This window comes from Narcine bancroftii, chromosome 9, assembly GCF_036971445.1.
Source record: "Narcine bancroftii isolate sNarBan1 chromosome 9, sNarBan1.hap1, whole genome shotgun sequence".
Classification (NCBI taxonomy): domain Eukaryota; kingdom Metazoa; phylum Chordata; class Chondrichthyes; order Torpediniformes; family Narcinidae; genus Narcine; species Narcine bancroftii.
This window is the reverse complement of record NC_091477.1, coordinates 2,670,709-2,688,558: the sequence shown is the minus strand read 5'-3', so window position 1 is coordinate 2,688,558 and position 17,850 is coordinate 2,670,709. Positions and strand designations below refer to the sequence as shown.

The 17,850-nt window shown below is 40.5% G+C and overlaps 2 protein-coding genes across 5 annotated transcripts in view; one reads left to right on the top strand and one right to left on the bottom strand.

Moving 5' to 3' along the window:
* dele1 (DAP3 binding cell death enhancer 1) overlaps positions 1-8,607 on the top strand; it is a 24,412-nt gene extending 15,805 nt beyond the window's left edge. For all 3 annotated transcript variants that reach the window (XM_069897981.1, XM_069897983.1, XM_069897982.1), the window contains 4 exons: positions 2,046-2,138; positions 3,625-3,784; positions 4,588-4,701; positions 6,426-8,607. In XM_069897981.1, coding sequence (XP_069754082.1) covers positions 2,046-2,138; positions 3,625-3,784; positions 4,588-4,701; positions 6,426-6,718 — 660 coding nt within the window. In that variant the 3' untranslated portion in view covers positions 6,719-8,607. The remainder of the gene's footprint in view (positions 1-2,045; positions 2,139-3,624; positions 3,785-4,587; positions 4,702-6,425) is intronic.
* The window catches only part of pcdh12 (protocadherin 12), a 26,718-nt gene continuing 17,378 nt past the window's right edge, over positions 8,511-17,850 (bottom strand). For both annotated transcript variants that reach the window (XM_069897984.1, XM_069897985.1), the window contains one exon: positions 8,511-8,991. In XM_069897984.1, the coding sequence (XP_069754085.1) occupies position 8,991 (1 nt within the window). In that variant the 3' untranslated portion in view covers positions 8,511-8,990. The remainder of the gene's footprint in view (positions 8,992-17,850) is intronic.

Sequence of the window (17,850 nt, the reverse complement as noted above, 5' to 3'; positions counted from 1 at the left end):
CCATGTCCTCTAGTTTGAATCTCCCCCTTTCTTAATTGAAAAAGCCTATCCACATTTACTCTGTTTGTCCCTTTTAAAATCTTAAACACCTCTATCAAGTCCCCTCTCAATCGTCTACGCTCCAGAGAAAAAAGCCCCAGTCTGCACAACCTTTCCCTGGAACTCAGACCCTGAAATCCTGTCAACATTCTCGTGAACCTTCTCTGCACTCTCTCTATTTTGTTTATATCTTTCCTATAATTTGGTGACCAAAACTGTACACAGTACTCCAAATTTGGCCTCACCAATGCCTTGTACAATTTCATCATAACCTACCTACTCTTGAATTCAGTACTCCGATTTATGAAGGCCAACATTCCAAATGCCTTCTTCACCACACCATCTACCTGAGTATCAGCCTTGAGGGTACTATTTACCACAACTCCTAAATCCCTTTGTTGCTCTGCACATCTCAATAGCCTACCATTCAATGCATATGACCTATTTAGATTTGCCTTTCCAAAATGTAACACCTCACACTTATCTCTATTAAATTCCATCAGCCATTTCTCAGCCCACACCTCCAGCCTTCCTAAATCACCTTTTAATCTACGGTAATCTTCCTCACTGTCCACAACACCACCAATCTTTGTATCATCCTGCATTAAGAATAAATGTTTAAAGGACAAAAGACAGACCAAATGTAAAGCAATTTGAAATAAATCATTTGTAGTCTTTAAATATGTAAAAAATGTAAAGCAATTTGAAATAAATCATTTGTAGTCTTTAAATATGTAAAAAATGTAAAGCAATTTGAAATAAATCATTTGTAGTCTTTAAATATGTAAAATTCACTTTAATCAGCTACTTCCCATAATTTGGAAATTCAAACCCCAGTGGCGAGTGCTGTAACAGCGGTACGCTAACTGCACCACCATCATAATTAATCTCCCCACTGCCCTCCCAAGTTTACAGATAAAGCTTTACCAACATACTTAATAATATACTAATAAAAATCAAGACTCTTACCAGGCAGGGGTAGGGAAACATTTTGGGAGAGTCACCCCAGCGATGAACGGCTTTGGTCAGCTCTTCTTCCTGGGCACCGCCATTTCATTCAAACAGCTACAGTGGGAAGGGCCCGACGGGGGGGCTCCGCTGGGTGAATGTTTGCTCTTCTCTTCACCAAGGGATCATGTGTTGCTTCAGAGAACATTAACTTTTACAATTTTAAACATTTATTTACATTTTTATTTAAAACTTTATTTATTTTTAAAATATATTTATTTATATTTTTCCTCGACATTTTAGCCAGTTGTTAGTTTCCGGTTGATTGAGTGCCGAATAATGGGGCTTTTACGTGCTTTGTAACAAAAAAATTAACTACAAAACAACTGAAAAGAACACTTCATTGAATTTTTAAAAAATAAATACAGAAAAAAATAGTTAATAAATATTCACTGTTATCTAAGTCCAAAAAAGAAGTGGTGATACAACGGTGCAGACAGACCTGTTTGGGGTGGAGGAGCAGACCCTGATCAGTGTAATCGGGAGGTTCAACAGTCTGATAGCTGTTGGAAAGAAACCATTCTTGAACCTAGAGTGCTGGTCTTCAGGCTTATACCTTCTGCCCAAAGGGAGCAGTGAGAAGAGGTTATGATCAGGGTGGCTGCCTTCTTGAGTTAACATCAATACATTCGGTAGATGGAAGGTCCAAGCCCTGTGATGGACCCAGCTGTTCTCTGTAACCTTCCACAGAAACTTTCCCCTCTTGCCCCTCACTCCCAGGAGGTGGTTCTGGGTGACAGAGGTGTTGACTTTTAAATGGGGTCCAGGGCAGAACCACTAACTGCAAAAGATCCCTCCCCACTACTTGGAATAATTTTAGTCAGTTGCTATACCATCAGTGCTCGTCACCTTGGCTGCCCTGAGCCTATTTCCAAAGTATTTGTGTCCTGCTGTCAGGAGTGGTGTAGATCTTTAACTACCCCCAGAGAGGGGCATCACTGTCTCTAAAAGCATGGTACCCCCTGTGCAATATGTAATGTGTACTCCCACCGTTGCAGGCCCAAGCATATCTTGGAGTGTTCTATACCAACGAGCCCCACCAGGATCCACAGAAAGCTGTTCGATACTTCTCCATGGCTTCGAGAAGTGGGGTAAGTTGGCTGGTATTTCTAGGGGATAGGAGGGGGAAAGGGGTGGTTTCCAATATATAAACATAAATGCACTCATGCAGATTTGATGTAAAAACAGGAAATGGTAGAAACATTCAGTGGGTCAATCAGCATCTGTGGGTAGGCAACGTTTTGTGTTTGGATCCTTTAAATTAAATTTAAATTTAGACTTGCAGCTCAGTAACTGGCCCTTTTGGCACACCAACTACATGCTGCCAAATTTACACATACCTACATCCCCCGCCCGCCCCCCCCCCTCGGGAAAACCCACTCAGACACAGGAGTACAAACTCCTTACAAACAGAGTGGATTCCAATCCTGAACGCTGGAAAGGCATTGTGCTAACCACTACACCAACTGAGGCACCCTCTGTGAAATGATAGTAGAGCTCACTATGTTTGGCCTCGCCCTGACAATGAATAAGGCCGAGACTGAGGTATCACTGTGGGAATGGTTGTGGGAGTCAAAATGGTTGACTATGGCAAATTCAGGCTTATTCCCACAGACTGGAAGTAGGTGTCTGGCAACTGTTTGAGTACCTGGCTGGTGGGAAGGGGAATGCACAAGTACTGCATCTCTTAGCCTGAATTAGCTGATCAGAATATGGTGTATATGGCACTCCAGTTATTTCCAGGTACAAGTACTTGCTGATCAAAAGGAGAGAAGAGAGAAATTCTGACTCTTTGTTGTGTTATGTTGTGGACAGGGGTAGGGGGTGTAACAGTAAAAGGAGCATTACCTTTAAAATTAGACCAGGTCGTCATTGAGTTTGCACGTGACCATCAGCCACCCATTTATACTGACCCTGGAATGGGGTCATTTGTTCTCCCCTCATTCCCACCAACTACCGCCAGCTTCCACCATCCAACTAGACACTTACAGCAACTTATGAACCCACTGATCTGTGTCTTTGGGATGTGAGAGGATGCTCTCATGGTAAAAGGGGATCGGGCAAACTCCACGCAGCAGCAGCCAAGGTCAGCGCTGAACCCAGGTGAATCTCTGGTGCTAGGAGGCAGTGACTCTGACTGAGATGCCACTCCTGCTCCTGCTTGTAACATGGGCCTTACTCCTGATTTAGTGTCCCAGCAGATTTTTGTTGAGGTCCGTGGATGTAATCAGGAAGATTCACTAAGAATGTGCTGGCACTGGGGAGTTGATGGCCTGGGTGTCTCTCCCTTGAGCATAACAGGATTAGGTGTCACCTTGGGAAGTTTATAAAATCAAGAGGGTTGTAGATAAAGTGAATGCTTAATCTTTTACCCAGAGTAGGTGATTCTGGAACTAGAGAGCATGGGTTTAAGGTGAGTGGAATGGGCTGTCCAAGGGAGCTGTAGAAGTTAGCACAGTTACAATGGGCAGGTATCTAGACAAAAAGGATTAAGGATATGGAGCAAATTCAGGCACAGGGGACTGGGCCAGAAAGCAGATCAGTCAGCATGGATTATCTGTCACCTGTCCTTCGCAGGATCCCACAAGCCACTACCATTTGGGGATCTGTTACCAGACGGGATGGGGCGTACTGAAGGACTCTCGCCGAGCTGTCGATCTCTACAAGCAGGCTGCAGCCCTGGGACATCCTGGTGCCCAGTGTGTTCTGGGCACGTTCCACCAGGAAGGAGTGGGAGGTACTGGGACATGATGGGGAGCTGAGCTGTCCAACAAGAGAAGCTCTTGCCAAGAGTAAATTCCTTTTGCCCTTTGCTTCCTGCCTCTCCGTGTTGGTGAAATTAGTGGTCCGCCCTGCCATTCCATCATAGTAGATTTACAATCCTTTTCAACCCCATTCCAGTCTTCTCCTCATAACACTTGATCCCCTCGCTATCAAGAACCTAAATAACACTGCCTTAAATATCCCCAATGACGTCCGCAGCAACGAATTCCAGATTCTCACCCCCCCCCACCCCCAAACCCAGGTAAAAAAATTTCTCCCCATCTCTATACCCAAGGGACGTTTTTGTGTTCTGAGGCTGTGCCCTCTGGTCCCAGACTCCCCCACCACAGGAAACATCCTCTCCATGTCTCCATCCAGGCCTTACAGTATTCAATAGGTTTTGATGAGATATTCCCTCATTCTTCTAAGAACAATCCCAGAACCATCAAACACTCCTCATATGATAATCCTTTCATTCAGAGATCATCCTTGTAAAACTTGTCTGGTCCTTCTCCAATGACAACACATCCTCCCGTGGATAAGGAGCCCAAACTGCTCAATACTCCAAATGCCATCTGATCAATGCTGGATAAAGCATCAACATTGCATTTTTTTTACCACTCTCAGCATTTGCCTTCCTTTCCACGGACTCTACCTGCAAGTTAACCTTTAGGGAATCTTGCACAAGGACTCCAAGTCTCTCTGCATCTCCAATTTCTGAATTTGTTCCCCACACCTTTAAACAAGCAATCTAATCTCTCTCTCCTGCTTTCTCAGGCCTCCCGCTCAACCTGTGCAAGGCTATGGAGTTGTATCAGAAGGCAGCTCAGCTGGGCAGTGAGGAGGCTGCACACAATCTGTATATCCTGATGAAGAAGCTCCAGGTCAAAGGTAAATGACCTTCAACAATTCCCTCTCAGGGTGGGGGGGGGGGGCAGCTGTGGGCTTGACATCGTGTGGCAGGGATACTGGCCCAAAAGGTCCCATCTGCACTAGTCCCATCTGCCTGGTTTGGCCCATATCCCTCTAAACCCATACCATCCATGTTTCTTAACCTGCCTCAACCACCTACTCCGGCAGCCTGTTCCATACACCCACCACCCTCTGAGTGCAAATAAAGGTTACCCCTCACATCTATATCGTCTGGTTACCAATTTCCCTAACTGGGCCAATGTGTGGGATCGGAGTTTTAATACCATTGGTGAGAGAAACAAAACCTCTAATGGCACGCTGAGAGAAGGTTTGGATTAATCTTTAGTCAGAGTTGAAAATTTGGTTAAATCATAACCGGCTCGCCTGAAGTCTCTCCTTTGCAAAAAGCTGTTGGCCAAGGTTGGCCCCAGATTCAGGCACAACAAAAATATACCCAGCAAAGTTGGCCTGCAAAACCTCCTAAATTTTACATTTAATTTTTTTTAAATTTTATCATACAGGACAGTAACAGGCCACTTCAGCCCACGAGTCCTTGCCGCCCAATTGACCTACAACCCCATACGAATGGTGGGAGGAAACCAGAGCCCTCATGGGAAACCTAAGCAGACACAGGGAGAGTAAGGTTAATTAATCACATGATGTACTTGGGCTTGAAGGGCCTGTTTACCTGTGCTGAATCCCCAAATTTTAAAAAAACTGTCAGATTGAACTAAGACTCAACAATAAACAAGGTTGTTCCAATAAAGTTACAAAACTGTGGAAGGGGATTGGAGGGTTCTCAGCAGTTCCTCAATATAATGCTCACTAGTACCCAGTTAAGAGTTTTCCCAGGGCCCCTCGGCTCCACGCTTCATCATCCAGACCAATGAAAAGTGAAACTGACTTGGCGCTAAGGCAACATTGACGGTATGTACTGTTCAGGAAACCCTAGAAAATCTAGTTGATTTACAAACCCTGAAGCAACACTCCCCCAACAGCACAACGTGATGGTGGGTATGTGGTTCGAGCTATCAGAGGAAGTGGTGGAGGCGAGGCAAGGCAAGGACAACCATGTTTCAGGCATTTAAACTGGCACATGGATAGGAAAGGTTGAACACAGGCAGATAGGGCCAGCATGAGCAAGCTGGGCCAAAGAGCCTTTTCCATGCTGTAGAACTCTGACTCTACAGGAAAGGTCAGTTAATTCAACCCAATGTGTTGCTGCAAGCGTTCTTCAGGACTTGCCAAATTCTATGCTTCATCAACACCTTCTTTCCACCATAAAGTCAGAAGTTGGGCAGTAACCAGTTTGTTTAACTGCCAAACTTCAGTAGTCAATAGCATTACCATCACAGAGACCCTCTCTGATGGCCACTGCTGCCCAGAAACTTACCTGGGCCATTTGAGAAGGTGGATGGAACGTTTGCTTTCATCAGTCGGGGCATGGAGTAAAAGAGCAAAGATTTGTAGAGTTGCAACATGACCTCTTGACCCTTGACTTCAATCCCCCTATTAATGAAGCCCAGCATCCCATAGGCCTTAACTGTCCTCAGGTGTTTACTATTCCTGCCCTGGGGAAAAAGGCACTGGCTGACCACCCTATCTATGCCTTTCACAATCTTGTAGACTTCCATTGTTTCCTCTCTCCCTTTGTCATTCCAAGGATGCTCCACATGATGTATAATCAGGGTTTCATTTTGCAGGTGGTTTCGGGCCATCCCATGGCTGCTCGCCCCTGAGGTGTGTGGCTTCCTGTCCCTGCATGCTAACAGTGCCACTCCCTCAGCAGCCTGAATGTGAGGCCAACAATGACTGCCTGCCACCGGATGCACCTGCAACCCTGCTGCCCCACTCATGGAGCACAGGCAGCCTCTACTCTTCACCGCTCACCATCGGAGATCTCTGCGTCAGCCAAAGGCCGCCAGAGGTGGTTTGTCAGCTGGATGTCCCTGTGGGACGCAGCACCTTCCTCGTCAGCATCCCCGGTGTGGGGTGATCGAGATGGACGTGGGTCCTCTGAAGCCTGTGATAAGATCTTTACGTCCTACAGGACGAATCCACCACCCCCTGGGCAGATCCAGGCAAAGTGAGGGGGTCCTCCACACATTCACCTTCCTCTTCCGACTGACGCACCTTACCACTCCCAAGGTAGGGCCAAATGTTGTGGAGGTACAGCTGTTTAACCACTCCCCACAGCTAATATCCAGGAAACACCCCGGTGAACCTCTCTGTACTCTCAACACCTCCACATCCTTCCTGCTTTGCAGAGACTGGAACTGCACACAATACTCCAGTTGTGGTCAAACTGAACTTTTATCCATCTGCAATATGACTTTTGTACTCTGTGCCCTGATTGGTGAAGACAAACATGCTATACATTGTTATACCATAAGATGCAGGAGCAGAAGTAGGCCATTTGTCCTGTTGAGTCCACTCTGCCATTCCATCATGAGCTGATCCATTTTCCCATTCTGCCCCACTACCTGACCTTTTCCCCATTTTAATGCCCTGGCTAATCAAGAACCTATCAATCTGTCTTAAATACATCCAATGACCTGGCCTCCACAACCACCTGAGGCAACAAATTCCACAGATTCACCACCCTCTGGCTGAAGAAATTCCTCTGCATTTATGTTCTAAGTGGACGCCCTTCAATCCTGAACTTGTGCCCTTCTTGTCCTAGACTCTCCCACTGTGGAAAACAACCTTTCAACATTCAAAATGTTTCAATGAGATCGCCCCTCGTTCTCCTAAATTCCAACAAGTACAGACCAAGAGCTGTACATTCCCGGAATTGTCTGAATAAACTTCTTTAACCTCTTTACCATTAACACATCTTTTTTTAAATGAGGAGCCCAAAACAACACACAATACCTTATAAGGACTCAACATAATGTATTTAGCAGAAATATTTTAAATGTCCTTAGCCGCAGGAGTGGGGCCAGAGGATTGGAGGATAGCTCATCTTCCGTTCTTTAAAAAACGCTCAAAAAGTAACCCTGGAAATTATAGGCAGTGAGCCTGACATCAGTGGTAGTTCCAAGAGATCAGATATACAAGTATTTGGCTAGCCAAGGACTGATTCAGGAAAGTTAACATGGTTTGTCATGTTCAACTAATCTGATAGTTTTTCGAGGAGGTTACCAGGAAAGTTAATGGCTGTGGCTGTTGTCTACATGGACTTTAGTAAGGCCTTTTGACAAGGTACCACATGGGAGGTTAGTCAGTAAGGTTCAGACACTAGGCATTCATGAAGTAGTGAACTAGATTCGACAATGGCTGGATGGGAGAAGCCAGGGAGTAATGGTGGATGATTGCTTCTCAGACTGGAGACCTGTGATTAGCGGTGTGCCTCAGAGATCAGTGCTGGGGCCCTTGTTGTTTGTCATTTATATCAAATGATCTGGAACCTGGATCAAAAAGTGGATCAGTAAGTTTTCAGATGACATTAAGATTAGAAGTGTTGTGGACAACGATAAAGGTTTTCAAAGCTTGCAGAGGGATCTGAACTAGCTAGAAAAATAGACTGATACATGGCAAATAGAATTTAATGCAGAAAGTGTGAGGTGTTGCATATTGGAAGGACAAAACAAGAAAGATCATGGTAATTGGTAGGGCACTGAGTACAGGTTGGACTAGTTCAGCACAAGCAAGTTGGGCCAAAGGGCCATGATCTGATAATCTGCTAGAGTCAGTGGGTCAAGCAACATCAAGGTGAGAAAAATGGTCACCATTTCAGCCTGGAACTCTTCACCAAAACTTTTCTTCTTTAAGAAGCCTTTGCACTGTTTAATTACACAGAGATATCACTATTTTATTGTAAATAGCAAAATATACATTAGCTTGAGTGATAAACAGTGTTGGAAAATAAAAATATAAAATATTGGCACTGTCAGTAATAAAATCATTAAATAGAATAGAAAAATATTTTGTATTCAACGGAGATAAGCGACTGAGCAAAGTCAAAATATTCGTCACTCTGTTGCCAGTCACATCTGGTCCAGTGTGAATGTGTCCAAAATACCACCAATCGTGGGACTGGTCCTGGCAAAGAAACCCAATGGAGTTTTGGATGCAAACCTTGATCAGTTGTTTCCCTTGGTGGGAAAATACTCCTGGTGTTGTCTGGGGAGAGACAGCGAGCCCCCGGTGATGAACCAAGCCAGGCAAGTGAAGTATCCAAATGGATGAAAGTTCACCATTGGGATGATCCGTTTTGTGTCCAGGAAACGGGACCAAACTGCTCTGGAGTTCATCCTATTCTATGGTCTAAAAAAGAGAGAGAGAGAAAGAGAAACTCATGAAGTAACAAAGGAAAGGGGCCTCATGCCCTTCATCGGGACCCAGGCCTGAATCATTGGTTACCCTTTATTTCCTGTGGCTTCCTGAGTTTCTCCAGCATGTATGTGTAGTGCTCTCAACTCCAGCATCTGCAGACTTACCTGTTTAACTCATCAGAGAGAGAATCGCCTGTAACGCCCTACTGTTCAAAGTAGTGGGCTTGGAAACTTACCCTGAGCACTGCATGGAAGGGGGTTTGAACTGGGATTAAAAATACAATGCTGGAGAAACTCAGCAGGTCAAACAGCGTACTTCATGGATGGCATGGTTGGCGCAGCAGTCATCAGGACAGGGGTTTGAATCCCACATTGTCTATAAAGGGTTTGTACATTCTCCCTGGGCTCGTTTCCTCCACTGTTCAAATGTACTGGGAGTTGTAGGCCAGTTGGGAGTAACTGGGCAGCACAGGCTCATGGGCCGAAAGGGCCAGTTGCCATGCTGTATCTCTAAATATATAGTACGCTATTTAACCTGCCGAGTTTCTCCAGCATTGTTTTTACTTCAACCACAATCTGCAGACTTTCGTGTTTTGGACTGGGGTTAAGCACAGTTTAACCAGGGCAGCAACCCTGGAGAGGTCAGTGGCACCACAAAGTTATCTTAAAATGTGTGCCTACCTTAGAAATTAGCCTTAGAAATTTTTATAAGCTCCATGTACCTATCCAAAAGTCTCTTAAAAGACCCTATAGTATCTGCCTCCACCATTACCAGCAGGCCCATTCCATACACCCACCCACCACAAAAAAGCTCACCCCAGAGAGCTCCTCTGTACCTACTCCCCAGCATCTCAAACCCATGTCCTCTTGTGGCAACCATTTCAGCCCTGGAACAGCCTCTGACTATCCACATGATCAACACCTTATACACCTCTAATCATCCATCACTCCAAGGAGAAAAGCCTGAGTTCACTCAACCTGTTTTCATAAGGCATGCTCCCTAATCCAGGCAACGTCCTTGTCAATCTCCTCTGCCCCTTTTCTATGGCTTCCACATTCTTCCATTAGTGAGGTGACCAGAACTGCACAGACCCAAATGGGGTCTGACCTGGGTTCTATAGAGCTGTAATATTCTCTCTCAGCTCCTAAATTCAATTCCATGATTAACGAAGGCCAATACACCATATGCCTTCTTAACCACAGAGTCAACCTGCGCAGCTGCTTTGAGTGGCCTATGGATTCAGACCCCAAGATCCTTCTGATCCTCCACGCTGCCAAGTCTTACCATTATATTTTACCTACCTAAATGAACCACTTCTCAGCCCAGTTTTGCATCTCATCAATGTCTCGCTGTAACCTCTAACAGCCCCTCCATGCTATTCACAACACCCCCAACGTTTGTGTCATTAGCCAACTTACTAACCCATCCCTCCTCTTCATTCTGAGGAACACCACTGGTCACCATCCTCCATGCAGAATATGACCTGTCTACAACCACTTTTTGCCTTCTGTGCGCAGCCAGTTCTGGATCCACACAGCAATGTCCCCTTGGACCCCCTGCCTCCTTACTTTCTCAATAAGCCTTGCATGGGGAACCTTATCAAATGCCTCAAGGAAATCCATCTACACTACATCTACCGCTCTTCCTTCATCAATGTGTTCAGTTACATCCCCAATTAAGACACGACCTGCCCTTGACCAAGCCATGAACATTAAATTCTTCTTTGGGTCCATGGATTCCCTCAAGGTTACCGCACAAGGAGGAGTCACGTAATGGAGTAGTGGCTGGTCGGGAAAACCAGCCCTCCAGGAAAATAGGAAAAAAGTTAGGAAAAAGCAAAGCGTAACAAAAATACAGGTGAAACAACATAAAAATAGTGGCCCTGAAGGAGGGTGAAGGCACAGACATGAAGGAATTTATAAAAGGATGGATCCCGAAGATCCTGGGAATGTCAGAAATGCAGGAAGAAATGGAAATAGAAAGGGCACACAGAGTATTAACTCCGAAACCACAAACACATCAAAAACCAACATCCATCTTAGTAAAATTTTTGAGATACACGACAAGAGAAAATATACTGGAACGGCCAAGGAATAAAATTAGAGAAGATAATAAACCATTGGAATACAAGGGTCAAAAAATATTTTTTTACCCAGTCATAATTTTGAACTCTTAAAGAGGAGGAAGGAATTTAATACAGCGAAATCAACTTTATGGAAAAAAGGTTACAAACTCATATTAAGACATCCAGCCGTGCTTAAAATATTTATACCCGGGGAGCAAAACAAACTGTTCTCAGATCCAGAGAAAGTGCAAGAATTCACAGAACGTTTGCAGGACAGAAGAGATGAACAGATGTAACAAGAATGAAGAATGACAATAAAGTATATATAAAGATGTAAAAACAATGTATATGTAAAGAACTAAAGAGGGAAAAGAGAAGGGAAGGAAGAGAGTAAGGGTGAAAAAAAGAGCTTTGTGATGTGTTTTTTTTTAAAAAGTGTTTTCTGGAGAGGGCTGGATGGAGGGGGAATAACCGTCACTCCAAAATCAGTTGACAATGTGAACAAGATCTCAATCCAAATGAAAAGAGGAGTTGTAGTTGCCCGGCAAGGGGCATGGGGCAACTCAGAGAGGGGAGCAACTTTTGGGGTTAAGGTATTAAAGTGGATGTGGGAACAGCAGGAGTACTTTATGTCTTAAATGTGTGGTCATAAATTAAGTGTAATAAGAGAAAACTAGGAGATGAAAATGGGGAAAAGGGGGATGGAGGTGGTGAAGAGGTGGAAAAGAGGTGTATGCAAGATACAAGATGGCCATATTGAACTATATGACTATAAACATTAATGGAATACATAACCAAATTAAACGGAAGAGGCTACTAATTTATTGAAGAAGGAAAAAATAGATATAGCATTTGTGCAGGAAACGCATCTAACTGAAGCGGAACATAAACTAAAGAGAGACTGGGTAGGACACGTAACGGCAGCATCCTATAATTCAAAAGCTAGAGGTGTAGCCATACTAGTTAACAAAAATATACCAATCAAAATAGAGGAGGAAATAATAGATCCGGCAGGGAGGTATGCAATGATAAAGTGTCAGATATACTCAGAGTATTGGAATTTGCTCAATATACATGCACCTCACGAGGAGGATCAAAAGTTTATGCAGGATATTTTTTTGAAGATTGCAGAAACACAAGGAAATATATTGATAGGAGGGGATTTTTAACCTTAATTTGGACCCAATGTTAGATAAAACTGGACAAAAGACAAGTAAAAAGAATAAAGTAGCCAAATTTATGGTTAAATCAATGCAGGAAATGAAACTTATGGATATATGGAGGAGGCAACACCCAAGAGAGAAGGAATTTTCATATTATTCGAGTAGGCACAAAACTTACTCAAGGATTGATATGTTTTTGTTGTCAGCCCATATTCAAGGGAGAGTTAGGAAAATGGAGTATAAAGCTAGACTATTATCAGATCATTCACCCCTATTATTAGCAATAGAACTGGAGGACATCCCACCAAGAACATATAGATGGAGATTAAACTCCATGCTACTTAAAAGACAGGAATTTAGGGAGTTAATTGAGCACCAAATTAAAACATATTTTGAAATAAACAGGATCAGTGAAAGACAAATTTATATTATGGGAATGAATGAAAGCCTTCATTAGAGGGTAAATAATAAGGTATGTGACTAAGATGAAAAAGGATTACAATCGGGAAATAGAGCACTTGGAAAGGGAGATAGTAAGTACAGAAAAGGAATTATGAATTAATTAGGAAATAAAAAGGGATGATATATCGAAAAGGAGAGAATATGCGGACAAAAAAATTAAATACGAAACATTATAAACATACAAGGTGGAGAAGAACATAATGAAAACAAAGCAAAAGTATTAGGAACTGGGAGAAAAAAAAACACAAAATATTAGCCTGGCAACTTAGAACAAGCTAAAAGAACGATACTGGCATCAAGGAAAAAGAACAAACAAATTACATATAATCCAATAGAGATTAATGAAAATTTTAAGGAATTTTATGAACATTGTATCAAACTGAGAACGAGGGGAAAAATGATAAGGAATTTTTAGATAAAATTGAACTGCCAAAATTGCAAGAAGATGATCAAAACAAACTAATAAAACCATTTGAAATATATTAAAAAAGCTGATGAACAATAAAACACCAGGAGAGGATGGATTTCCAATAGAATTTTATAGAGTTATTAATAGAGTTATTAATTCCTCCTCCTGGAAGTAATAAACCAGATATAAGAAACACAAAACTTGCCAGAGTTATATAAGACAGCAATAATTACAGTACCAAAGACGGGGAAGGATCCATTAACACCAGCATCATATAGACCAATATGTCCACTTAACTCAGACTATAAGATAATAGCGAAATTATTAGTAAACAGATTGGCCGATTGTGTACCTAAAATAGTAAAACAAGATCAAACTGGATTTATTAAGAAAAGACAAACAGCGGACAATGTCTGTAAACTTATTAATCTAATCCACGCAGCTCAAGAAAATAAGAAACCAACAGTGGCTGTTGCTTGAGACGCAGAAAAGGCCTTTGACAGAGTAGAGTGGAATTACTTATTTAAAGTATTACAAAAGTTCAATCTACCAGAAAAATATATAAATTGGATTAAAGCATTGTATAATGGACCTTTGGCGAAGGTATCAGTAAATGAATATGTATTGAGTCACTTTAAATTAAGTAGGTCAACTAGACAGGGATGTACACTATCTCCCTCATTGTTCGCCTTAGCAATAGAACCATTGGCAGAACTGATAAGAATAGAAAATAAAATAAAGGGGATAAAATAAAGGAGAAAGAGTATAAAATCAATTTATTTGCAGATTACATCATAGTATACCTAACAGAACCAGAAATATCAATAAAAGAACTACATAAGAAATTGAAGGAGTAGAATAGACCTATTTTTGTTATCAGCTAGTATGCAGGATAGAGTAAGAAAAACAGAATATAAAGTGAGAATGCTATCGGACCATTCACCCTTAATATTGACAGTAAAGCTAGAGGACATCCCTCCAAGAATGTATAGATGGAGATTAAACCCCATGCAACTTAAAAGACAGGATTTTAGAGAATTTATTGAAAAACAATTAAAAATGTATTTTGAAGTAAATACGGAATCAGTGGAAGATAAGTTTATACTATGGGACGCAATGAAAGCATTTATTAGAGGGCAAATAATAAGTTATGTAACCAAGATGAAGAAGGACTATAATCAGGAAACAGAGCAGTTGGAAAGGGAAATAGTAAACATAGAAAAAAAATTAGCAATGAAGGAAGATACAACTAAAAGAAGAGAATTGGAGGATAAAAAAATAAAATATGAAACATTACAAACATATAAGGTAGAGAAGAATATAATGAAGACAAAACAGAAATATTATGAACTAGGTGAAAAAACGCACAAAATCCTAGCATGGCAGCTTAAGACAGAACAAGCTAAGAAAATGGTATTGGCATCAAGGAAAAAAGACAAACAAATTACATATAATCCAAAAGAAATTAAGGAAAACTTTAGAGAATTCTATGAACAATTATACCGAACTGAAAACGAAGGGAAAGAAGGGAAAATAGATGAATTTTTGACTAAAATTGAACTACCAAAACTACAAATAGAGGAACAAAATAAATTAACAGAACCATTTGGAACAGTAGAAATACAAGTGATAATAAAAAAATTACCAAATAATAAGACACCAGGAGAGGATGGATTTCCAATAGAATTCTACAAAACATTTAAAGACTTATTAATACCGCCCCTCCTGGATGTAATCAACCAGATTGATGAGACACAAAACTTACCAGATTCATGTAAAACAGCAATAATTACAGTAATACTAAAACAAGGGAAAGATCCACTCTCACCAGCGTCATATAGACCAATATCTTTGCTAAACACAGATTATAAGATAATAGCTAAACTATTAGCAAACAGATTAGCAGAACAGGTACCGAAAATGGTAAATTTAGACCAAACTGGATTTATCAAAAAAAGACGCACAACAGACAATATTTGTAAATTTATTAACTTAATTCATGCAGTAGAAGGAAATAAAGCACCTACAGTAGCAGTTGCTTTAGACGCAGAGAAGGCCTTCGACAGAGTAGAATGGAATTATTTGTTCAAAGTATTGCAAAAATTCAGTTTACCGGAGAAGTATATTAATTGGATTAAAGCATTATATAAGGGACCGTTAGCAAAAGTGACAGTAAATGGACATGTATCAAAGCAATTTAACTTAAGCAGGTCAACGCGGCAGGGATGCCCATTATCACCTTTATTGTTTGCGCTAGCTATAGAACCACTAGCAGAATTGATAAGAATAGATAATAATATAAAAGGAATAAAAATAAAAGACAGGGAATATAAAATCAGTCTATTTGCGGATGATGTTATAGTGTACTTAACAGAACCAGAACTATCAATAAAAGAATTATATAGGAAATTGAAGGAATATGGAGAAGTGTCGGGTTACAAGATAAACGTAAATAAAAGTGAAGCAATGCCTATGAATAATGCGGATTTCTCAAAATTTAAGAAGGAACCTCCATTTAGATGGCAAATGCAGGCAATAAGATACCTAGGTGTACAAATAAACAAAAATCTAGGCCAATTATATAAACTCAATTACAATCCACTAATGAAAAAATTACAGGACGATTTAGAGCATTGGAAAGATCTACCACTAACACTGATAGGAAGGATAAACTGTATTAAAATGAACATTTTTCCAAGGATATTATACTTATTTCAGGCATTCCCAATACAACTGACAGAAAAATTCTTCAAAGAGTTAAAGAAAATAATAAGGAAATTTTTATGAAGAGAGGGGAAACCGAGGATAGCACTAGATAAATTAACAGAATGGTATAAACAAGGAGGCTTACAATTGCCAAACTTCAAAAATTATTATAGAGCCGCACAATTAAGATACCTATCAGATTTTTATCAAACAAGGGAAAAACCAGACTGGACGAGATTAGAATTAGATAAAATAGGGGAAAAGATACCTGAACACATATTATATAAATGGGATGAAAAATTGGTACAACATAGAACTTCTCCAGTACTACATCATCTCCTCAATATTTGGAAGAAGATTCATGTAGAAAGAAATAAAACAAATTATCAATTACCAAAACTAATATTGACGCAAAATAAGCTACTCCCTTTTACAATAGATAACCTTTCCTTTAGAGAATGGGGAAAAAAAAGGGATTAAAAGAATAGAAAATTGTTTTTCAGGAAGTAGATTCTTATCCTTTGAACAAATGAGAGATAAGTACAATATAACTGGAGATACAGCGCTGGCATATTACCAACTGAGATCCTACTTGAAGGATAAATTAGGAAGCAATTTGAGTTTACCAGAGGGAAGTAACCTTGAATATGTGATTACAGATACAATGTTAATCAAAAGATTTATAACAAATATGTATATTAAACTGCAAGAAAAGGAGAATGAGGAAACAAATGGTAAAACTAAACAAAAATGGGAACAAGATTTAAATATAAAGATAAAAAAGGAAACATGGGAGAAATTATGTTCTGGAACGATGAGAAATACAATAAATACGAGGCTACGTATGATACAATATAATTGGTTACACAGACTATACATTACACCGCAAAAGTTAAATAAATGGGACCCAACAGTATCTGATAGATGTTTTCGATGTAAAAAAGAAATGGGAACAACAATTCATGCAATCTGGACATGTGAGAGAGTAGAAAAATTTTGGGATGATCTCAATCAGATATTAAATAAAATAACAGAAAACAATATACCAAAGAATCCAGAGATCTTTCTCCTAAGTAACATAAAAAACAAAGAATTTGGAATTGATTTGGAGGATGCACAAAAAAGATTTGTTAAGATAGCCCTAGCCGTAGCAAAAAAATGTATTATGTCAACCTGGAAATTGGAAGATAATTTGAAAATACAACAGTGGTATATAGAAATGAATAAATGTATTCCATTAGAAAAAATAACATATAGTTTAAGAAATAATACTGAAATATTCGAACAAATATGGGAGCCTTACATTAAATACAATAGCGAAAACCTACCGGGGACAAACATTACCTAAGTTGATGGAAGGAGAAGGAAAGAAAAGAATGGACTCAGTAGAATTTCTGGTGTATTTTTGTTGAATGACAACATTGTCTGACTGGTTTAATGCAACCTAGATTGTATACCTAAAATGGATGAGGGGGGGGGGGGGGGTGGGGGGGGTGGCCTGGGAGGAGGGAGGGGGGTGGGGGGGAGAAAAAGTCACTGTATATGTGTGAAAAGAAAAAGTGTATATCATGGCTAATGTGATTTATGGTGTGAAAAATAAAAAATTTAAAAAAAAAGAAATTGAAGGAGTGTGGAGAAATATCGGGGTACAAGATCAACGCAAATAAAGGTGAAGCGATGCCAATGAGTAATGCGGACTGTACAGAATTTTAAAAAGAATCACCATTTAAATGGCAAACACAAGCAATCTGATACCAAGGGATCAAGTTAGATAATAAGTTAAGCCACTTGTACAAACTAAATTATTAGCCACTAATAAAGAAATTGCAGGAAGACTCAGAACATTGGAAAGAAATACCGCTAACGTTGATAGGGTGGGTAAACTGCATTAAAATGAACGTGTTCCCAAGGATACAATACTTATTTCAAACATTACCAATTCCCCTAACAGAAAACTTCTTGAAGGAACTAAGAGAATAATAAGGAAATTCTTGTGGAAAGGGAGGAATCCAAGGGTAGCGTTAGATAAATTCGCAGAGAGGAAT